This window comes from Panulirus ornatus, chromosome 65 (genome assembly GCF_036320965.1).
Source record: "Panulirus ornatus isolate Po-2019 chromosome 65, ASM3632096v1, whole genome shotgun sequence".
In the NCBI taxonomy this organism is placed as follows: domain Eukaryota; kingdom Metazoa; phylum Arthropoda; class Malacostraca; order Decapoda; family Palinuridae; genus Panulirus; species Panulirus ornatus.
The window spans coordinates 2,110,586-2,134,650 of NC_092288.1; the positions used below are offsets into that span (position 1 = coordinate 2,110,586).

The 24,065-nt window shown below is 42.0% G+C and overlaps 1 protein-coding gene and 1 long non-coding RNA gene across 3 annotated transcripts; one reads left to right on the top strand and one right to left on the bottom strand.

The window, feature by feature from the left end:
* Positions 1-1,728: 1,728 nt before the first annotated feature.
* Positions 1,729-15,351, top strand: LOC139746670 (uncharacterized). Its single transcript, XR_011712188.1, has 3 exons — positions 1,729-1,982; positions 5,469-5,720; positions 15,101-15,351. It is a non-coding gene; the product is annotated as an uncharacterized lncRNA (long non-coding RNA).
* LOC139746669 (DNA damage-regulated autophagy modulator protein 2-like) lies at positions 9,463-22,604 on the bottom strand. Of its 2 annotated transcripts, XM_071658114.1 has the most exons (10): positions 22,288-22,600; positions 19,721-19,841; positions 18,787-18,908; positions 17,831-17,979; positions 17,067-17,144; positions 16,578-16,725; positions 15,478-15,603; positions 15,130-15,244; positions 10,264-12,985; positions 9,463-9,920 (listed from the first exon to the last, which is right to left on the bottom strand). In XM_071658114.1, the coding sequence occupies exons 2-9, from the start codon at positions 19,792-19,794 to the stop codon at positions 12,979-12,981; spliced, it is 819 nt and encodes a 272-aa protein (XP_071514215.1). In that variant the 5' UTR covers positions 19,795-19,841; positions 22,288-22,600; the 3' UTR covers positions 9,463-9,920; positions 10,264-12,978. The 2 variants fall into 2 exon arrangements, with proteins under 2 accessions (XP_071514215.1, XP_071514216.1); XM_071658115.1 differs by lacking the exon at positions 15,478-15,603 and having other exon boundaries at positions 22,288-22,604.
* Between the last annotated feature and the right edge of the window lie 1,461 nt (positions 22,605-24,065).

The following is a 24,065-nucleotide window of genomic DNA, read 5'->3' on the forward strand; positions in this document are numbered from 1 at the left end:
AACAATCCATATAAATAATAATGATAATTATACAGTTAAAGATAATTTTACATTTCATATGATGCAATTTAGATCCGTCAAATTCCAGTGTTCTAAAAGAATCACTATCATTGGAATTTCCATAACATTTGTACTCACGTTCGCTGTAAGTCAGTGCCCCGAATCCGGATTCGGATTTACTCATTCATACTTTTAACAGCCCTCAGTCATTCCACGTATTTCGCATGTTTGCAGGTTCTATTGCAAATATCAAACCCGGACGTTTATATACTTATACCCTGAATCAAATTCCGAATTTTAGATAAGAATGCGTCCTATGGCGACATTCGATTGCATAACCTGTTGCTATTTTTAGCCATATAAACATTTTTTATTGCATCTAAAGCTGGTGTTACTAGTAATTTCTTGACTAGTTCCTGGACGGGCCGTTCTTGTATTTCATCGCTGTTCTTGTATTTCATCCTATTTACAATTATGTATCAAACCTATATGTAGTCATAAGGCCATGACATTTTGGTATTACCATTTCGGACATCCAACGAAGGTTAGATAAGATTTGTTAGTTTAAGTTTGGTTGAAATCATTTACCGATGGTTTGGGACGTTCTCTTTATTCTCACCTTCAATCTCCATCGCAAATCACTACTTTCCGTTAGTTCCCATCCCAAAACCCCGGTTCCCAATGGGTCTCCCATTATTGTAGAATAGATGGGGGGTGGAATCTCTTATGGTGGTCATTTGCTGCACATACGAAGGTCAGAATCGTGCAAAACATCAAAATCCATCAGTAAATATTATTTTACCTTCCAAACAGTTTCGTGGATGTCCGAAACTAATTTCGTTGATATCTCTTTTCTTTTGGGCTTTGCATTGTTCTATTACTTTACCGCGATGACACTAGAAATCTATCAAAACGTGATAGATGGATGTATCGTGACCCTGACAACTAATCAACAATCGCAGCTAAACTACAGTTCGATAAGAGTATAGCAAGATGTTAATGTTCCGAGCAATCACTGTGGCGAGTAGGCTATACTGAATAAGATCTAAATGGAAGTTTTGTCTGAAATACGTTAGAACCCTCATTCAAAAGGCCATCTTGTCCATACTGTCAGATGCTACTGCTTAGAATGTAAATATATAAACTCAAGTAATGTCGTCTTTAAAGTTCAATATACTTACCATGTAGGACTACGTCTTGCTTCTCTTGGTTGATGGATCCTGTTACTCCCGTTGTCATTCCTTGCATCGTATGTTGTAGCATTTGCTTCAGAAACACTGATGAAGAAATATGAATAATGTGATCGTTATCGGCAAGGATCACCTACGGAGTAGAATTGAAACTATATGAATTTCCGTCAAGGCGACGAATACATGGCGTAAACACAGTCCCAGCTGGTCCGTTGGACTTCAGCAGACTTCTTGACTTTAACCGTTCAACGTTTGATGCATTTTCTCCAAGACTTGATGACCGACACTGACTTTATATCACAAATTTCTTCATACATTCTCATATCGAGGTTTCCGATGGAGGTTCCGTCCTGTATTGTGTGAAAAGTGCGCCACTCAAAAATCAGATATTACTCCGCCAGCCGCAGCACATACTTGACCTCCTCAGAACTCATTAGTTTCATTTTGTTTGAATGTGAAAATAGCCAAGTAATAACGATAAGTATAGACCAACATGGAGAAACCCCCCGTTAAGAACAGTGACAAGAACTTGAGTAAGAATCCCACTTATTCATAGGACAACGGAAGACAGCTGTTAGTTACATTCGCCCTGACCTGAAAGTTTCGGATTGGCGGGAAGTCTTCACGTTGACAAGGACCTCCTTTTTGTGTATCCTGAGGCGAAGAGCCATAAGTGGATGACAGAAGTGGACAAACGAGCTCTGGGACACATGTGTAACAATTTCAGTAAAAGAAAAGATGAACACTTAGTGGGTGAAGGCAAGACTGAGTGCTACAAAAAGAAAAACAAAGGTAAGGATTTACGAAAAAGAGGGAACGAATTTTGGTTAATGCAAAGAACGTGTATGTATATTATCTGCCTTGTTCTTCAGTTATACGAACCATTGATTTTCATAGTGGCAAAGATTCCATCCTGATTTGGTCAGAAATGTAGTATTTTTTCAATATGTTGAACAAAGGACTGACAGAGAAGAAGCAAGACTAATCCATACCGTTCAATTTCAATATGGATGTGGCTGCCGTTCTCAAACTCGTATGGAGAGCAGGGTTTTTTTTTTTTCCATATATTAGTCATATTCTTTTCTGTATCCTAAGATAGTCACAAGTTAACTTTCAAGTCATATGCTGTTAATTGACGATTTTTGTTGTAGCAAGTTATCTGCTGGAATATATGGGTAACCACAATTCAGGTGATAACAGAAAGGAATTTGAGTTGCGGTGAAGGGAATAGCCTCGTAAGTTTATTTCTGTATTTATTTGTAGGTGTCTAGCGTCTGCATATTTTTTCTTTGCCTTTATTGTCGGAATGACTGAACGAATAACTGGCCTTCCAGCATAGGCTTTGATATTTTTCAGGCCTGAAATTCTGTATTTTTGTGCTTTGGTTGAAAGATTGATAACATGAATAGCGCATGGCAGATATTACTTTATGTAAGGTCTTAAAGGAGAAAGAATTTATGGTATGGTAAAACGGTAGTGAGTAGCAGTATTGTGTATAAGATTAAACTTCAAAAGATCAGCATCTGCACAATATCATCTTCAGCATATCTCACCCAACTCCACGTCACAAGTTATACTAGGAGGTTCTCGTAGCAGATCAGAAGACAAGGTGCGACATATATTTATGTTCCTACACAAGAGAGGAAATTCCTGCAAGTTTTTGTATCCTTGGAATCTTATGACTTGAGAACATGTCTTAACAAGTTGTATAATAGTATAGTAAGTTAGAGATGGGGCCCCCACTAGATTAAATTTGCTATGCTATGGAAATGGTTTACTAGATTATCACGGTTGAATGAAATATACTGTACTGAACCACAGCAAAACAATTTTTTGCTCTGAACTTTATTTCAAAGGGTAACCAATCATTAGCATAGTTAGCAAATTTGTGTTATAGTAGGAGTTGATGCTTGATGCAGTCATTAACTCCATTATAAATGTTGTTGACCTATTTTTAAGACTAATGTTACAGTCAACCATCTTAGACTGGTTGGTTAGTTATTTCGGCTTTTAAACATATCGACTGCCACGGTCATTGAAGCCTTTAACATAGTTATAATCCAGTTGTAAAATATTTAGTACTTTTGGTTATTGGTGTTGACAAGGCTGATAAACCATGATAATCAATATTTCGGTGTTCAAGATGATTCTAAGACCATACACTGCAAGCATGGTCCTTTTTAGACACTTTGCACTTCCCTATAATTCTGGAAGTAGCATGAATTTTATATAGTCACGCTATTTTTTTCAAGATCAATTTCTTGCTGTTACTGCACCAAGAAATTTTATCTTAACGATGAGCTTCATGAGAAGGTGGTGAATTAGCCCAAGAAATGTTGAAACAAACTTTGCATTATGCTTCTTGTATATCATATACGCTGTTTATAGCGACAGAGGAAATACACTAATATGGTTAAGGAAATTTTACTTAAGGGTCTTTATTAATAACATTATCGAATATCATACATTTGTAAAACTTTAGAAACTTGGTTCGACCCTCATGCACGGAGGTATGATTCTTCAGCTCGCACAGTGGTACGACTGCTGAACAGGACTTACGGCTAGGTTATCGGGTCGCACCGCCGTGTTCGTTGGTCACATCGTCGTGCTCAACGGTCATACCATCGTGCTTAGTGTTCATAAATCGTGCTCAGTGGTCTTACAGTCGTGATCACTGGTCGTACCGTCATGAACGTGACACGACACTACCTATACTAGGTGCGTCTCTCACTTCCCTATTCTGTAATTTTGTCTATCTTTACCAACAGTATTTATCATATATTTTCCCTACCTTGGCCTCCACTGTCTATTTTTCCACTTAATCTCTCTCTTAATTATCTTTTCACCCTCCCGTTCACATGTACCCCTCCCCGGTATATAGTAGGGTGTGTATGTGTTAATGCGTCAGGGGAGGTATGGGTTAAAGGCTGCGGTCCACTGTAAAAACTGAACCAATCTGGTCCAGTCCGGGTTCTTATTTAGGGTCGAGACGTGTGGCCCTCCCTGGAGCTATCACAACACCAACACATTACTTGTCATATGGTTGTTTCTTAAACTTGTACAGGTGAGAATAACGACCTTGTTGAAGCTATCAGGCAATAGCAACTCCAGGAAGCCTGGTCGGCGTGACTTAAGCACACCTTTACTTCTTGTTAGTGTTATTGGCGCCGGTCGTGACGTTACTGGATTTTACGGAGGATTTCCTTATATTTCATGACACTTATGAACCTAAAGTCATCATAAACTAATGCTGTATGCTCAAGGAAGACCAGTTTCATGTCTTAATTACTGGTTAACCATGATGACATTTACTGAAAATAATTTCAAGGGAATCGTTGGCAGGGGTTAGGTCGTCATCTGGGCACCCGGAAAAGTGATACAGTCGTGTCCTTCAGCCTTCTTGGTGTGTGCACGGTTAACAGCAGCGGACGATAGTACCTGAATTGATTTCTTAAATAGATCTGAGGAACACGATATGCCTCTTGTTCCGTCTTCCTGATTCACCGTGGTAGTCAGCCGTCGCAGTTAGTGTGCCATCTGCACAAACTGCACTATAACTCAGCTGAAGGACCGTCACATTTCAGTGACGTGATCCAGCACAGCGGTTGTCGGAGACGGCCGGGCTCATCCCTGTAGGCCAGAACCTGATGGCATGATGCAGAGCAAATAACGCAGCGTCATAATGTCATTTTTGACGCGGTAAACTCCTGCCAGAACCCAGCATGCCAGGTGTATCAATCAGCCACTGGCCTGCAGTGGACCCCTTGTGGTGTTGAGCAGAGATCTATAAGTTCTGTGAGGTGCAACTCGACAAATATATATCCCTGCGTGTCGTAAAAGGCGACCGAATGGGGTTAGGGATGGGGGTTGGGCCTAGAAATCCTCCCCACCTGTTTCTTTTTCCAAAAGAAAGGAATAGGGAAAGGATCCAAGAGAGGATTTTGTCCCTCTAAGGCTGTCATCTCTTGACGCTGACGCGTGAAATGGCGAATATTTGGTAAACCAAATGGCGTCCTAGTTTCGTCTCTTCGATGTATATCAACTCACTTATATTTCTCTTTTGTGTCTCCCCTGATGATGTGATTATTACACGAAAGTGCACTTGGGAACTTATCGTGTTTCATTTTCCCCGTAGACTCACAGGAATATCTTAATCACGCGCAAAATTGTGATCCTTTCCAGTATATATAATATATATATATATATATATATATATATATATATATATATATATATATATATATATATATATATATATGATATGTACTTCCTTCCCAGGGAGACGTCTGTGTGCCTTGTACGAGCATCTTCACAACTGAGGCAGTGATGTAAAGATCTGTCGTAAGTTTGCTAAGGTCGTGTGAGCCAGCCCTGACCACTACCACCTGTTGCCTCGAGCCACGACCGGAACACTGGCCAGGAGGACCAGTTTTTGCCTCCCCGATGCAGGACAGAGCCAGGAGGAACCAAGCATCCCTTTACGTAACATTACTTCCTGACACTGAACTGGAGCAACGCTTCTGTAATGTGGTATTTATGAGTGCATTTCTTTGTTCGTAGGTCTGAATAACGTTATTCCTCCTGTGATATTACAAACGTGTATAATGATTCATGGTTAAGTTGTATGATCACGTATACTAACTTGTTAAAAAGACATTTATTTATTTATTTTTATATTATTATTATTATTATTATCATCATTATTATTATTATTATTATTATTATTACTTATTATTATTATTATTTAGTGGTGATTGTAGTAGTGGTAGCAAAAGTTTGTTCTAAAGCAATCTGGTTGATAACTTAAAGAAAATTCCGCCATTGACCATGTAACATAATGCAGATGTTTGTGGTATCTTCCAAACAGTATTTATCACCCATTCTTATTTTCCTACCGATGGCCATGTTGCACAGCAGGCAACACAAGCGGTCCATAGCACACCCTTCCTGTTATATAGAAGGAACGATCTTAACATCCACCGTGTCATGATAGAATTATGCTGCCGGCATAGATTTAATGTCTTCCTAATCCTCTATACACCTGTCCTCTTTTTTCTTTAAAGTCTTGGTTGAAACCAGATCAGAATGTATATTCCGTTAATACTTTCCTCTAAAATGACCTTGTCGGTATACTCTCAGTAATACAGGCTGTACCTTTATGGGTATTTCTCTGCTGGCATATGTGCCAGAGTGGGAAGGGGTGGGGGGGGGGGGGACCTGCTTGACTACCCTGTCATCATCAGTACAAAGTGGAAATGTACGATATTGTTACTGTCCTCCAGCAGCAGATAACCCATGTCGTAAACCATTAGGTCTTCTATCCTCATGCGCGCGCGCACACATTGTCCCTGGTCATAGGGGAGAAAGAATACTTCCCACGTATTCCCTGCGTGTCGTAGAAAGCGACTTGAAAGGGGAGGGAGCGGAGGGCTGGAAATCCTCCCCTCTCGTTTTTTAATTTTCCAAAAGAGGAACAGAGAAGGGGGCCAAGTAAGCATATTCCCTCAAAGGCTCCGTTCTCTGTTAACGCCACCTCGCTAACGCGGGAAATGGCGAATAGTATGAATATATATATATATATATATATATATATATATATATATATATATATATATATATATATATATATATATATAATGTATGGTTGCGAGGCGTGGGCTATGGATAGAGTTGTGCGCAGGCGGATGGATGTGCTGGAAATGAGATGTTTGAGGACAATGTGTGGTGTGAGGTAGTTTGATCGAGTCAGTAACGTAAGGGTAAGAGAGATGTGTGGAAATAAAAAGAGCGTGGTTGAGAGAGCAGAAGAGGGTGTTTTGAAATGGTTTGGGCACATGGAGAGAATGAGTGAGGAAAGATTGACCAAGAGGATATATGTGTCGGAGGTGGAGGGAACGAGGAGAAGAGGGAGACCAAATTGGAGGTGGAAAGATGGAGTGAAAAAGATTTTGTGTGATCGGGGCCTGAACATGCAGGAGGGTGAAAGGAGGGCAAGGAATAGAGTGAATTGGAGCGATGTGGTATACCGGGGTTGACGTGCTGTCAGTGGATTGAATCAAGGCATGTGAAGAGTCTGGGGTAAACCATGGAAAGCTGTGTAGGTATGTATATTTGCGTGTGGGGACGTATGTATATACATGTGTATGGGGGTGGGTTGGGCCATTTCTTTCGTCTGTTTCCTTGCGCTACCTCGCAAACGCGGGAGACAGCGACAAAGCAAAAAAAAAAAAAAAAAAAAAGAATATATATATATATATATATATATATATATATATATATATATTTATATGTGTGTGTGTGTGTGTGTATGTGTGTTGTGTGTGTGTGTGTGTGTGTGTGTAAATGAAAAAAAAAAACATGTACGAAACATATGCATGTACAAAGAAAGCATTTGAAACACTCAGAGCTGCACACAAAACACAAATATGGACATTATGATTCCGTCCTGGTTCTTGTTTTAACTCTTGTTGCACGTGTTCAGCCTCCCATTTTCATTTCAATAGTATAATGGTGGGGTAGAGTATGGTAGAATAGTGTCGGGTAGGGTAGGGTAGACCAAGTAGGTAGGATGCTGGAGGTAATCTTGTCTCCCCCCCCCCCCCCCCGTATCACCCAGTATATGACCTTCATCACTACCATACCTGATCTCCGTCAGGTACATCCACTTCCCGTTACTTTCCACTTCCCTTCACTCCACTTCTCCCTCACTTCCCCTTCACCTCTTCCCATACACCACTTCTTGACTTGCTTCCCTCCTCACTGGCTGTCTAGGTTAGGTTCTTAACGTTTTTACTTTTCTCCGGCTCACCGACAGCACTTGTTATGTTACTCACACACACACACACACACACACACACACACACACACAACCCCGGTACTCAACCAGTTACCTCTGGATGTGGGAATCATGTGAGGTACGCTTAGGGCTCCTCACTAAATGTGAAACTTTAAATTCACCTGTCACCTCGTGAACTTAAAAAACCGAAAGCACAAGAAGCCGTTATTATAAATGAACCGCTGAGATTAAAGCACACCTTACAGTCAGCACACAACACGATACTCAAAGCCGCTTCCAGCATGTGGATCGTGGCACGTACCACCCACAGCAGAGGACGTCACCGTTGTAACAGCGTATGTAGCGTAGGTATGCGGTCCAAGAGTTATCATCAACACTGGAAGATGTTATTCTTCGGTTGGTGGATGTCGCTTGGCTTCTACGGCCTTAATGACCCTGGCAACTGATAGGCCTAAAACCCAAAATAACCAGCCAATCATCACTTTTGGATCGCTCGACGGTACGGACCGTTTCAGAAACACCTGTCATGTTCAAATCCTGGGTTTTTGCTGCCGGACAGATACTGCGCTGCCTTGTTATTCATGAGAAAGGTGTGTTTTACCAGCTGCGCCGAATGTTATTCAGTCTTCGTTCGAAACACATAAGAGTTCTAGAGTCTTTGCTCATACAGTAGACAAGAACAGAATATAGAGCTAATCGTCTTTGTGATCACTCAGAATCATAAGATAATGCTTAGACGTATGATCGCCTCCGTGAAACTGACATCGGCTGGATCCGTTACCTCGAATGATCTCGGTGTTTAAATTATTGTCGACAAGCATAGACAGCGGCCACGTTTGCTAATTGTTTCCACTCAACAAATGCCAAAGACCATAAAGGTATTATTAAGAACAAGATCGATCCAGGAAGGAAAGAGAATGTCTGGACCAAACCTTTGTATTTAGGGAGGTAGTGGAGAAACTTATAGAGATGACGAAACAATATTATGCAGTATTATGTAATGAGAGATGAGCTTTGGGAAGTTTTGACTTGTGGTACGTACGGAGGGCTTCCCAGTGCTGGTAAAACTATTCATAAGGATGGAAAGTTTTGTGTCAGAGGAAACTGTTGTGAGTGGCTTGATACCATAGTTGTTTATAAAAAATATATATATATATATATATATATATATATATATATATATATATATATATATATATATATTTGTGGTATGACGTTTAGGTGAGAGGGAGGTGGGCAGAGCATCATGCAAGCCACGGTGGAGGAGACTGGATGTTACCACAGTTAGTGTATATAGATGGTGGCTGACGTCACCTCATGTGGGGGGAGGGTTTATCGTCGTGTGATGTGGTGGCAAACGTGATCCGTCCGTCTCACGTCATAAATATTATTAGCTAATTTTTGTTCAGAATATGGCTATATTGTTTCTTCTCCCAGTACCATAGCGTTTAGTTTTAAGGGAATTTGAAACTGTCGTAAAATTTGTATTGGTATACTTACATTAAAGAGAAGTAAACATTGTTCACAACATCTAGTGATGTCGGGCAACAACCCCGGCAGTAATATACAATTATGTATAATATTTTACAAAAGCTGTGTCAGGATAAAGATTATCTGAGGGGAGCCTCAGCTGCTGGCAGGGGAGGCCCCTGGGCGACGGGGCCTGCGGCAGGAAGTTCCTGGGCGACGGGGACAGGTTCAGGGCTGGGTCGGATCTGCTTGTGGGCGCCCAGGCTGGCCGAGAACGTGAAGGTGGCTGGCCGTTCGGGCAGGTCTGTGGGATCCTTGAAGAGGATGTGGATGTCGGGGGCTTCCTCAGCAAGTTTAGCTCGTCGTTCGTACTCTTCGAAGAAGGCCTTGCGGGCGGCCAGCACCTCTGGTGTTTCGAAGATACCCTGTCCGATGGCTGTGCCCAGGACCAACAACACGACCACCTGCAATACAACACAGTTACAACACTTCCTCTGCGAAACACAACTACATAGAATCATAAGTGTTGTTTGTAGATATGAATAACAAAAGGAAATGTACAGATGACATGGATTTTCTCTATTTTGGTGGTCTCGTCGCTCAGTATGACTCTGATGTATCTTCACTGTGAAGATGAGTCATGCTAATTCCCCTTTCTTATTGACACCTAGTGACCAGACACAGTTCCTGACACATACGCAGACTGAGGAACTAAAACGCGTCATAAGCTACACTCTCACAAACGACTGAGCCCACACAGCCTCACTCCTGTGGTCACAAAGAAGACTACTGACACCGGGGACTCACCAAGACGCGCATGATGCCAGGCGATGTCGCTACTGAGGATAAGAACTGTACTGATACTGTGTGGCTGCGGCCGCCTGGCTTATATAGGGCGGGGAAGGGTCGGCCTTGTGGCCAAATGGAAGGGACCTTGGTCATGGGGTGGGCTGGGCCACACGTTCAGCCACTATATTCGCCACACCAGGTGAAACTGGAGATCTCTAGGACGTCCACAATCACACACACACACACACACACACACACACACGCACACGTGGAGCTTAACGAGTGTAGAATTCCATCCCCATAATGTATAAAGAGGTCATTATAGATAAGTAATTACACTGATTATGGAAAAGGGAAGTAGTCAAGGATACCTTCATTAAGATTTGTTTCCGTACCAGATATATGAACTGACTGAAAAGTCCTTTGAAAGACGCGCAGGTAGGACACCCACGGGCGTTAACAAGAAACTAGACAAGGAATTTGGTAGAAAAGACGTCAAGAAAGCTATATATTATTTCCACTGTATATTATTTCACTCGTGGATGAATAGTATAAGTAAAGATATTGTGAACGCTGACGGTAAACAAGAGTAGAAAAAAAGGAGAATAGATGACGTTCAACATCCTTCAGGGGGGACTAATGACGTCCTACATTCTTCAGGACAACAGGCGACATCATAGATCTATCAGAAGGATGGATGACGTCCTATGGACAAGATAGTAGGATTTCCCCAACCAGACTGGTCACAATAAGGCTGGCTCGTAGATCTGGTTGACCTCCAGGCCGTCTCACTGAATGTGTTAATAAAGAACTTCCCTGACCATCTGTTCTGCGTCAAATGAGAACACATGTTCTTTGGAGGGTAAAGAAGAAAGTTACCGTCAAAACTGCTTGAGCTTGAGTGAGAGGAACAGGAACTGTATGTTGTAGCGAGAGGCTCAGTGACTGTATGGTGTAGTTCTAGTTGGCATTATGAGCTGATTCAGTGACCACGCCATTTCTTACGAAAAAAAAAAAAAAAAAGTCAGCACCATCTTGCTGATGGACAGTCAACATTTGGTCACTTCATGCAGAGTTGATTTCTCCCAATTCCACTGTACTCACGATGGCTACATTGTTATATCCATAATGAGTATGAAAGGGATTCTTTTACCATGATGTTCTGTTGGCCACATCAGCTTACAGGTACAATATATCGTCTACACTCAGATAATCAATTTATGGGATTAGTTTAAAAAGTGAGTAACCTTTGATTAATATATTTTGTTTTAGTGATCTTATACCTACGTTGTTGTGAGATGTTAAGGAAACAATGGATGTTACGTAATGTTTACTCGAAACAAAAATTCTCATCAGACATATTGTACAAGAGAGTTGATCATTCATGTGTGACGTGATCTTAAATCTTTCATGCATTACGTCTTTTAATAGCTAATTCTAGGACAGACACCCAAGTATAAAGCTGCAGTTAGAAATTTGTTTGAATAATTTTTTTTACAAATATTTCGACCTGAAGTAAGTGATCACTGTCATTTGAAACGTGGAGACTACCAGTGCGGCACAGGGTTGTCAGGTCCAGTCCAGGACCCAGGAAGACTGCCTGGAGTGTGGTCCAGTAGGAGTAGCCATATCGCATGTTGCTCACCAGAAAGTGGATATGTTCTCACAGCTGCTTCGCGTGTCCTTCAAGAAAAGCTCTGATCATTGGTGGGTATTCTTAAGAAGCACATGCTTAAGTTAGCTGATAAACATAGTATAAATGTAAGATTTATTATTGATTTATTTCATGACTTTTTACTGCACTTAAATCGAATTGCATGATTTAGCTAATTTGATTGAAATTATGCCCATATATATAAACCCTTAATTCACATGGGTTGAAAATTATTTTCTGATTACCCTGAAATATGCTCAATTTTTTTTCTTTGCGTTTTTGATATTTGGGTTCCCGCTTTGATACCCTTGTGAAGAACAGTTGATTATTAAACTGACAGTAGCATTCCTGTGTTGCCTGCCCATAACAGCTACTTTGTGTATTTGACAGTGGCATGACTGTGAACCACTCAGCAACAGCAACTTGCATTTACCTCACAAAAACTTTCTTGAAAACCATTGTACGTGACATGGTCCTCGAATAACAGTTGACGAGATTCGAACCTGTGTTCCAAGAGTTTAAAAGATCGTGTAGTGTAATCAAATCCTCTTCTTGAACCCTTCCTTGTCTTAAGACCCTGCAGGAATCGTAAACCTACCAAAAGTATTTCCGTATATTCAGGATTATGTCTGCAACTTTTATCCTCGACTCTACGGTCCAAGACTGCGGTGAATACAGCACATTTACTGCATTACTGGGCCATTTACAATGGCCCAGTAATGCAGTCATCTTATTTAGGAAATGATTAGCAAATTTCTCTTCTAATTTATTCCTATTGTGTGTGTGTGTGTGTGTGTGTGTGTGTGTGTGGCGCATTTCATGCCCACAAGTTCGCGTACAGAAAATCCTTGGCATCATGAAAATATTTTGATGGATAATAAATATTACAGATATAATTCTAACTATGTACAATATACTGTTGCCCTGACTGACTATACGTAAGCTTCCTGTGTTAAGTTGGTTGTCGCCAGAACTCTTGAGTCTTCGCCGCCATGACCCGGGCGGAAGAGTCAGCTACTTGGCTGGCAACGTTGTGCAAGTGGTCTACCCACGTCTTGCTTGGGCGAACACCAGGGGCATCATAGTCTGAGGAAGAAAAGGATTAATTTATCAGACATGACTGGCACTCTTTCGTACAGTGTAGTGTTCGGAAAGCCGTTGGATCACGTGATTACTTAGTGGTCTTTGACAACGGAAGGCTGGACCATTGTGTTGTTTATTTTTCTTTATGTTACCTGAGACGACACAGGCAGCTGAGGCCCTAATCAAGGCCGTTTCTTTCCTTACACTGCTAAACTTTGGAAGTTTCCTTTTCATATATTTTCTAACAATTACAGCTTGACCTTTTTGAAAAGGCCGGTTTTCTACTTACTCTAAAACACCTTCGATTCCTTTTCCTGTTCCCTCTTTTTATAGTTTTATCTTTCTTTTTTAGTTATATCCCCTTGAAGGCTTAAGTCTATCTTCGAACAGCATTTTGTCCTTACGACACTAAAAAAGAATTTAGGTTGCCATGATATTTTGGTGGTGAGCACAGAGACGCGACACCCGGGGAAAGGATAATGTTAATGTTGATAACACTTCAGCAGGACGTCTAATGCTATTAGTAATACTACATAGTGAACAATGTTAACATGATTAGGGTCATAAATGACATGAGTTGATACTATTAATGATAAGAATATATATATATATGTATATTATTATTTTTTTTTTTATACTTTGTCGCTGTCTCCCGCGTTTGCGAGGTAGCGCAAGGAAACAGACGAAAGAAATGGCCCAACCCACCCCCATACACATGTATATACATACGTCCACACACGCAAATATACATACCTGCACAGCTTTCCATGGTTTACCCCAGACGCTTCACATGCCTTGATTCAATCCACTGACAGCACGTCAACCCCGGTATACCACATCGCTCCAATTCACTCTATTCCTTGCCCTCCTTTCACCCTCCTGTATGTTCAGGCCCCGATCACACAAAATCTTTTTCACTCCATCTTTCCATCTCCAATTTGGTCTCCCTCTTCTCCTCGTTCCCTCCACCTCCGACACATATATCCTCTTGGTCAATCTTTCCTCACTCATTCTCTCCATGTGACCAAACCATTTCAAAACACCCTCTTCTGCTCTCTCAACCACGCTCTTTTTATTTCCACACATCTCTCTTACCCTTACGTTACTTACTCGATCAAACCACCTCACACCACACATTGTCCTCAAACATCTCATTTCCAGCACATCCATCCTCCTGCGCACAACTCTATCCATAGTCCACGCCTCGCAACCATACAACATTGTTGGAACCACTATTCCTTCAAACATACCCATTTTTGCTTTCCGAGATAATGTTCTCGACTTCCACACAATCTTCATTTCTTCCAGAATTTTCGCCCCCTCCCCCACCCTATGATCCACTTCCGCTTCCATGTTTCCATCCGCTGCCAGATCCACTCCCAGATATCTAAAACACTTCACTTCCTCCAGTTTTTCTCCATTCAAACTCACCTCCCAGTTGACTTGACCCTCAACCCTACTGTACCTAATAACCTTGCTCTTATTCACATTTACTCTTAACTTTCTTCTTTCACACACTTTACCAAACTCAGTCACCAGCTTCTGCAGTTTCTCACATGAATCAGCCACCAGCGCTGTATCATCAGCGAACAACAACTGACTCACTTCCCAAGCTCTCTCATCCCCAACATATATATATATATATATATATATATATATATATATATATATATATATATATATATATATATATATATATATATATATATATTCCTATGAGTCCACGGGGAAAATGAAACACGAAAAGTTCCCAAGTGCACTTTCGTGTAATAATCACATCATCAGGGGAGACACAAGAGAGGAATATAACAGTCAGTAGATATACATCGAAGAGACGAAACTAGGACGCCATTTGGTAAACATGTGATTGTCCATGTGATCACGCGCAAAATTGTGATCCTTTCCAATATATATATATATATATATATATATATATATATATATATATATATATATATATATATATATATATATATTTCCTTGCGCTACCTCGCAAACGCGGGAGACAGCGACAAAGCAAAATATATATATATATATATATATATATATATATATATATATATATATATATATATATATATATATATATATATATATATATATTAAATATTCCTACAGGTTCGCCACAGGAGGATGTCATGACTTACCTGATGTCCTCGACGATGGTGTCTGAGGAGGCGGCTGGGTCTGGCGTCTCCCGAACCTGGCGACGGTCCCGGTCCAGCTCGAACACCACGCTCTGCATGCTCACGCGCTTGAACTCTGCGGCACACAAGCCTCCAGGTAAAAGTGGTAATGAGAGAGAGAGAGAGAGAGAGAGAGAGAGAGAGAGAGAGAGAGAGAGAGAGAGAGAGAGAGAGAGAGAGAGAACGTGTTCCAAAAGGACATCATATCTAACATATCTGGTGATTTCACATCACCCAGTACATGTGAGAATGCTATTATAGCTGATAACGATAATAAGTGTGAGGAGAGTGTGACCAGTTATAACTGACCTGGGACGAAGGTGAGTAGGACGACAGTGAAGGTTGCAGCCAGGACCCACTCGGACGCTGTGGCCACCAGGTAGTATTCCCTATGTTGCTGCGCATTGGGCCCCCCGTGTGCCCTGCTCCAGTATGCTGAAACACCACTTGCTTTCTAGCCATCATTATAATAACTGCAAGGCTTGTGTTCTCGCCACCAGTGGCTCCTCCCCATCCATGATAATCACTACTCCGGTTCTGATGACCCCATTCCACCCAGGCTAGTGCCACTTTTCTCCACCACCAGTAACATCCACACTATGCAGTGATCCCGTCATCCCCCCATAGCTGACGTGATACAGTCCCCACTCATAGCATTTATGTTGCCCAGAAGCACAAAGAGCTAATAGAGAAGGTTCAGAGGAAGTCGAGAAAGATAAATTTGGAGAGCTTGGTAGCAGGGAAAGGTTAGAAGCCTAAAACTTGCCTGCCGTGGAAGGGAGCAGACCTTTATAGTCACCGACATAGTGCATGAACACGCATCCCAGTCATTACCATCGAGGGTGATTGAAAGAAATAAGTGAAAAAGAAAGAAATTAGATCAGGTGACTTAAAAGAAGAAAAATTATGAGAAAGGTAAAAAAAAGAAGAGAATTTCCCAGTTAGCAGTGTAGGGAGAAGGAGGCTTCCTAACAGCCAATCCTCGAGTGGTCGGTCTCTGCACACAAAATGTGGGCAGCAGCAGCAAATGCGTGCCATGGGTCCTAACCACGGGTGGGACGAATACAGACACTTTACGATGATAATGGACAAATGATACCTACAGAGCAGAGAGGAACAGCAACATCACGTCGTAAGGAATCACAACAATCCACGTACCATTAAACACACACACACACACACACACACACACACACACACATGCTGACTATTGTATGCTATGCCTAGTTAATAATCAAGATAAGTAAAACGTGATTCCTTGAATTCAGTGGCAAATTTTACGACGGAAAACAAAATCTACAGTAAAACCAATATCTTCTTCGAGTTCATATCTGTGTTATGGATCTTATGATATGGAATAATGATATGGATAAGTTACATCACACAAGACAGACTGGCTGTGTACTGACCGAATTCATCGTCGTTGGCTTGGGCTTGGAGGACTGAGAACACGACCGTCGTCACGAGCATGAGGGTGGCCACCAGCGACGCTGCTAGACGTACGTGCGATACCTCCTTGCTGTTGAGACGCGGCTCCAGGCTGTACGACAACAGGCTCTGTACGACACAACACAGGACTACAACAGTGGCTCTGCACAACACAACACAGAGCTGCTCTGCGAGCAAGAGAACTATGTTAACTGGCATATGACAATATTGTCACCTTCTTTTGCTCTCTGACGTGATCGTCAGTTCACTTTATCATCAGAAACCCTGACACGCCGAGTGACCTGTCAAATGACCTGGATTTCCCCTTAACGTGTGACCTGGACTCCATCTGAATGACTTACATAGCTAAACGTATATCACTTAACAAATATTTCTATGTTACTTGACCTGAAAGTCACCTACTGTGGCTGACACGTCAAGGCTGCCACCAGACCCGACTGTACGCTCACCTGGATCCATAGGTACACATTTCCCACACCAAAGGCGAGGAAGGCCCCGAGTATGTGGATGCTGCCAACGTTGGTCGCCTGCAACAGAAAACAACTCAATTATTTGTCTATTCATTTCATTCTTGACTTGATTCTGTGTTACTGATACATTATAGAAATTTTTATTTTTTATTTCAGTTGAACACTGCTTAATGAATACAGATTGAAAAGGACGTTTTTAAAAAGATTCTGAAAACATTTATTTAGAAATTCTTTGAAAAACCAATTGTTTTTACCGAGGAAGTAAGAAAAAGGATCGTATTACTTTAGTCATTCCAGGAAGATCGCACTGGCCAATATGTGCTACGGGCCAAGACTACAACATAGGTAAGTCGATTGGAAAAAGTAAGAACAAACTAGAAAATGCAAAGGATGATGAAATAATATAAGCAAGGGGATTAATTTGAGCGCCTTAGACGCTTTTAGACCCAGGAAAGGAAGAGACAAAGACATCAGGAGGAGGAGAATTCCACAGCTCTGCTACTCATAGAAAGATACCGTAACGACCAATCCTCGTATGAGTGGTCTCACAAAAATTATGGGAAGCAACAGCCGATCGTTGTGGGCTGTTGTGGTGGGTGTATGGAACAATACCTGGTAGGAATTTGTGTCTAATGGCTATCTGGAACAATGTCTGGCATCATTAAGTTATGCAAGGAGTACAGCTTAGCTACTAGGACATGGAACAGTGGCTGATGGCTACCTGGAACCGTGTTTGGGGCTACCTGGAAGTTGCCGACAAGAGAGATTCCGGCAGCAGCAGTATAGCCGAAGAAAGCGGAAACCTTACTTCTGGAAGGTATGGAGTTACTGGTGACGTTCTTGGCGCAGTAGTCCTCGATCATGCGGTGCCTCACCCACACGGCCAGCCCCACTGTAAGTTACGGGGACTTATTACGGCCACACACAAAGAGAGAGAGAGAGAGGGGTGGGGGGGCTCCGCAAGTGTGAGAGTGAGCAAATGTGAACGATAAATTTGGATTGGAATAGATTTGGAGTTATAGTAAGATAACTGGACCTATAGAATGAAGATTATAGAAAAAAATTAGTTTAAAGTAGTCGTTCAAGGGGTTGGTGGCGAGCGTGAAAATTAGAAATACTGATCCAAGTATAGAGAATGAGCTTTATCGAGCGAGCACAAACAGAGCTTAAAAGGTCTATTAGTAAAGTAAGAGTAACAGAAATGCAACAAAAGCATCATCAAATGGTTTGAAGACTCATGTAACTTATTATTGTCTCTGTGATATCTATATCCTCAGGTCTTACCGTAAGTCAAATCTATAAACTTCATTGTGCTGGTATATTAGGAAGCTAGATGTATTCAAATAGGTCATGTGATGGAAAAGGGTGTCCTATTTTTTTCCTTTTAGCTAAGACTATACACACACACACACACACACACACACACACACACACACACACTCACACGTGCTTAAGCCAGGTACCCTTTTATCCACCATCCCCAATGGTAGGATGAACAGCTGGGTTGATTGTGGACTGACGGCCGCGACCAGGATTCAAACCTATGCAGGATAGACCCTGGGTGGCCTGTGAATGTGAAGCACTGCAAGTATGAGAGGTTTTCTTCATCATGAGAAAAGGTCTGATGGGCCACGACGAAGGGTAAGCTTGAAGACCACTTTACAGAGAAAAGGCAACATTGAGCCTCTGGCCAGCTTACTGAGCAGCGCCAGGATGTTGAGCATCTGGCTGAAGAAGCAGCTCTCTGGTGGATATGTCCCAGTCTTACTGATGTACGGGAAGTCCGGCTCCACATGCCCCTCTAGCACGGCCCATACGTACCTGTACGAGATATGTACGTTACTGATGGCTACCTGTGGTACCAAATTTACATGTAGGACAGGTGTGTTACCAATTGTACCTGTGGGAGAATAGGGCGTTACCAAGTGTACCTGTGGGAGGACAGGGTGTGACTGTACTTGTGGGAGGCTAGGTGCGTTGCCAAATGTGTCTGTCGTGTACGGATTTAGTGTGCGTGTGGGAGAGCAGATTCGTTACTAAGTGAATCTGTGAAAGAAATTTTTCTTTAGCAAGTGTTCTTGTCGAGAATATGGTCGTTATCAAACAGACCTGTCACAGATGTGAGTGGTCTACAAGGTACCGTACCATTCGGGAACATGAGCGTCTATCGAGTGTTAGGTGATAACATGCTCGTTGTCTGGGTTGTGTGGTGGACCTGATAGCAAATACTGCTGGACAAAACCTTCTCTACCACGTCCCGTGCCCTTCTCTTCCACAGTTAGGATAAAAATCGCCTGACTTTCCTCTTTGAGCGGATGCGGTGGGTCGTGAATAGTTGCTGGTAATACCTACTACATTTCCCTGGCGATTAAGACTGGATTGGGAGGCATCAACTGTCATGAATGACATAAATGGCAGCAACAACATTAAAAGTCGAGGGACTTACCTCTCCTACCTTCCTTCTGCGGTGTCAAGTATCTATACCCTTCATTCATAGTACTTACTCCAGACACTCTCCCCTCTCCCCCTCACTGCTGGAGGATACGTACCGTCCCTTCAGTAGGAAGGACACGTATGTTCACTGTATGTTACTGGAGTACTACTATCATGTCCTCTTGTCCAGAGCAACTCACGTGATCAGGAAGGTAAGTGGGAGCATCAGAGCAGCAGAAAGTGGCAGCCACGCCAAACTTCTAACATCTCCCATGGTCACGTGACCCTATACCACCTCGCTGCACCGCCAGAGCACCACGCCTGCCAACACAGAATATATGGTAAAGCTATATGAGATCTATAGAGACTATGTGAAGCTATATAGGATTCATAGAAGCTATATGTATAAGCTATATAATAGTACATAAGACATAAGGCATATGATAGAGTTGATAGAGATGCTCTGTGGAAGGTATTAAGAATATATGGTGTGGGAGGAAAGTTGTTAGAAGCAGTGAAAAGTTTTTATCGAGGAGGTAAGGCATGTGTACGTGTAGGAAGAGAGGAAAGTGATTGGTTCTCAGTGAATGTAGGTTTGCGGCAGGGGTGTGTGATGTCTCCATGGTTGTTTAATTTGTTTATGGATGGGGTTGTTAGGGAGGTAAATGCAAGAGTTTTGGAAAGAGGGGCAAGTATGAAGTCTGTTGGGGATGAGAGAGCTTGGGAAGTGAGTCAGTTGTTGTTCGCTGGTGATACAGCGCTGGTGGCTGATTCATGTGAGAAACTGCAGAAGCTGGTGACTGAGTTTGGTAAAGTGTGTGGAAGAAGAAAGTTAAGAGTAAATGTGAATAAGAGCAAGGTTATTAGGTACAGTAGGGTTGAGGGTCAAGTCAATTGGGAGGTGAGTTTGAATGGAGAAAAACTGGAGGAAGTGAAGTGTTTTAGATATCTGGGAGTGGATCTGGCAGCGGATGGAACCATGGAAGCGGAAATGGATCATAGGGTGGGGGAGGGGGCGAAAATTCTGGGGGCCTTGAAGAATGTGTGGAAGTCGAGAACATTATCTCGGAAAGCAAAAATGGGTATGTTTGAAGGAATAGTGGTTCCAACAATGTTGTATGGTTGCGAGGCGTGGGCTATGGATAGAGTTGTGCGCAGGAGGATGGATGTGCTGGAAATGAGATGTTTGAGGACAATGTGTGGTGTGAGGTGGTTTGATCGAGTGAGTAACGTAAGGGTAAGAGAGATGTGTGGAAATAAAAAGAGCGTGGTTGAGAGAGCAGAAGAGGGTGTTTTGAAATGGTTTGGGCACATGGAGAGAATGAGTGAGGAAAGATTGACCAAGAGGATATATGTGTCGGAGGTGGAGGGAACGAGGAGAAGAGGGAGACCAAATTGGAGGTGGAAAGATGGAGTGAAAAAGATTTTGTGTGATTGGGGCCTGAACATGCAGGAGGGTGAAAGGAGGGCAAGGAATAGAGTGAATTGGAGCGATGTGGTATACCGGGGTTGACGTGCTGTCAGTGGATTGAATCAAGGCATGTGAAGCGTCTGGGGTAGACCATGGAAAGCTGTGTAGGTATGTATATTTGCGTGTGTGGGCGTATGTGTGTGCATGTGTGTGTGTGGGGGGGGGGGGGGTTGGGCCATTTCTTTCGTCTGTTTCCTTGCGCTACCTCGCAAACGCGGGAGACAGCGACAAAGTATAAAAAAAAAAAAAAGACATATAGAAGCTACGTAAAGTTATATGAGTCGTTGATATGAGTATGACTGGAAATGTTTTATCTTCCATCGTGGTGGCAGTAAACCTGGTTTATCGTAAGTACGGTTAACTAAGATAAATAGATATGACCAGGATGGACTAGGACCTAGAGTAAGCGGCTTAGATTGGCAGCTGGAATGTTCACGGCAAATGTGACACTAGTGTGATGTGCTATGTCTGAGGGAAGGTCTTCCTGAGTAGGTGCACGTTCACATAAGAGGTAGACATGAACAAACATACGCATATCAACCAACACATACACTCATATGGATGCTGCAGTACGTAGGTAAGACGCGCATACATAGCCATAGACGTCTAACTTCAGACTGCGGAACCGGGAAATGATCGTAAACCATCATATATGCAAAAATTCATTTTTTCACATTCACAACCAAAAGTGAATAGAATCATGGTGGTTTACTTTTACTGAATCGATATATGTAGTGAAGTGTGTATGTTACACTTGTGGATGACAGTACCTGTTACGTGTGAGGTAAACAATTATAGCGATGATTGTGTTGTCTATCAGACCTCAGAAAATATTGTAACACTCGCTCCTAAGATGACGCCCAGAGTCTGTCCTGAAATGTTTTTCTGTAACTCCTGGCAAGAGATGGTTTCTGTGAATCACACAACCCTTGCTGGGATTCTTGCAGCAGTAAGGCTGCTGTCTGATCAGGAATATATAATGGATGGATTCCTATGGAGTGAGAAATTTCTCGATCAGACTAAGCTCACTTTCATCCATTTACGATGATGAAACTTTGCTAAATCTAACTTTGCACTCACGATGTAACTACGTGCTGAATCTGGTAACACACACGGGAGGGGAGGATTTCCAGCTCCCCGCTTCCTCCCTTTTTAGTCGCCTTCTACTTTCCCTTGTCTTTTCTTTTTCCGATTCATTGTTCTCTCTTTACTTCAATTAAGGCCCGGCCTTGATGTGGACTTTTCTCCATGACTGGAGCCCTCAACATAAAAAGATGACTTCAAGCCATGACTTACCGTATATTTGCTCTCGTTTCTCTTCCTGATTTGCTTCTAGTGGAGTGGTTTTTGTCTTCTTTAGTTTTCCTTTTCTGCCTGCTGCATTTAAATGAAAGCACCAATTATTACTCTACAACTGCCATTTCAATGTAAGAATGAGATCTTTTTTTAGGGAACGACTTAATGTCAGTTGGACATCTAATCCCAGTTTGCTCGGCTGTAAAATGTCTTCGCCATGTGCGATCGCCAGGCTGGTGTTATACCGCCTCGTCTGGTAATACCACCAGTGCGACGACCTCCCTGGCCCGTGTGGTGCCGTGCACCGCCCGCACCGTCGTCGAGGTGAGGCTCACTGATTAGATAGATCGATTTCGTGATAACATTCTCTACGCTGATAACCTCGCTCTTCATTAGATTAAGTTATGATCTCTCTCAAGTTTCATAATACTGTGGTCATCTTTCCTTGATGTCTCAGTACTCTATGGCAGAGGGATTTTTTGTTTTTGTTTTTAGGGTTGTGCTGAAATGTCGGGAAACGTCCGTTTAAAATGTGGAGCATTACAATGGATGTTGTTGGTGATGGATATCACGGTATTTACAAAATATGACAGAAATGTAGCGTCAGCGGTAATTGTGTGGTCAAAATAATCTGTCACATGTAAATTCAGTGGTAATATCTCAGTGTTTATCGTTGGTATCCGATTTTTTGGCAAATCAATCGTGCCAGTCACGGACAAGAGTCCTTATGATGATCAGGCAGTGAATGAAACAAACAAACAAAAATATGAGCTTTTGAGGTTGCAAAACTTGCTTACGAAAGAAGGGGTGGAGAGTGTATCGTGTAATTAGAAGCTCAACAGCTTGTTGAAAGAAAACATGATATTGGGTCACTTTGTTGTGAATGTTCTGTAATTACAGTCATTGGTGGAGCTGAATGTCATGCATTGCATGGTCCAGCTAATACTGAGTGCATAAAAATAGCTAGCTCTCGGGAGCAGTAGCCCCAGTAATATGGAAAGATGCTGGAAAGAACCAAATTCTTGTCATATTGAAAGTAGGTCAAGTTATGTAGTCAAACTGGGAGAGTTGATAAGTGGGATTACTTTGACTCCGTCGAGTATGCATAATCAGAGCTAGTGTTCAGAAGAGAAGAAACCGGCTTTTAAAGAAGGTTCTTAGCCATTTGGACGCATATTTTGCTATCTGTGTAGTAGGAGTCTAAGATAGATTAAACATAGTGTAATACCAGCTACCTACAGTATATTGACCATGTTCAATGGTTAAAAGATTAGAACCATTATTGGAGATGGGGACGCTTACAGGAGTCTTTAAAAGATATTGGGAAAATTTGAGTTTTGAGACTACGTCTGCTCCTCTTTAAAATCCTTTGTAAATCTGAGTTTATAGGGGTAGCTAAGACGAGACGAAACGAAGTGTTGATCGACCTGCAGAAGATAAAGTTAGTGCGATAAGAAAATAGTGTAAGACTTCAGAGTTGTGTCTTCAACTTATTAGTGAATCGAGATGTATGTTAAGGAAGGAATATCACTGATGGAAAGTGGAAGAGTGGGTGGAAGGCCATAACCCAGAGGAACTCTCCTGTTAACAGGGGTAGGTGGAGGTGCTGATCCATTAATGTTTATGGAAATTGGCTATCCATGGGGGAAGCTGGATGTAAATGAATAGGGTAAAGGAGTAAAGCCGAAAACGGGAAGCTTGAGGATCATATTCTTGGTGCTATACAGTCTTTATAAGCTTTCGAGATATTAAGGGCTACAGCATTAAATTCCCTAAAT

Bases quoted from the DNA above. Each gene is read 5' to 3' on its own strand.
- LOC139746669 (XM_071658114.1), bottom strand. From the start codon at position 19,794: ATGGGAGATGTTAGAAGTTTGGCGTGGCTGCCACTTTCTGCTGCTCTG. The intron at 17,980-18,786 runs GTAAGCTGGCCA...CGTAACTTACAG, and splicing joins CAACATCCTGGCGCTGCTCA to TGGGGCTGGCCGTGTGGGTG. The intron at 17,145-17,830 runs GTAGCCCCAAAC...TTTCTGTTGCAG, and splicing joins CTCTTGTCGGCAACTTCCAG to GCGACCAACGTTGGCAGCAT.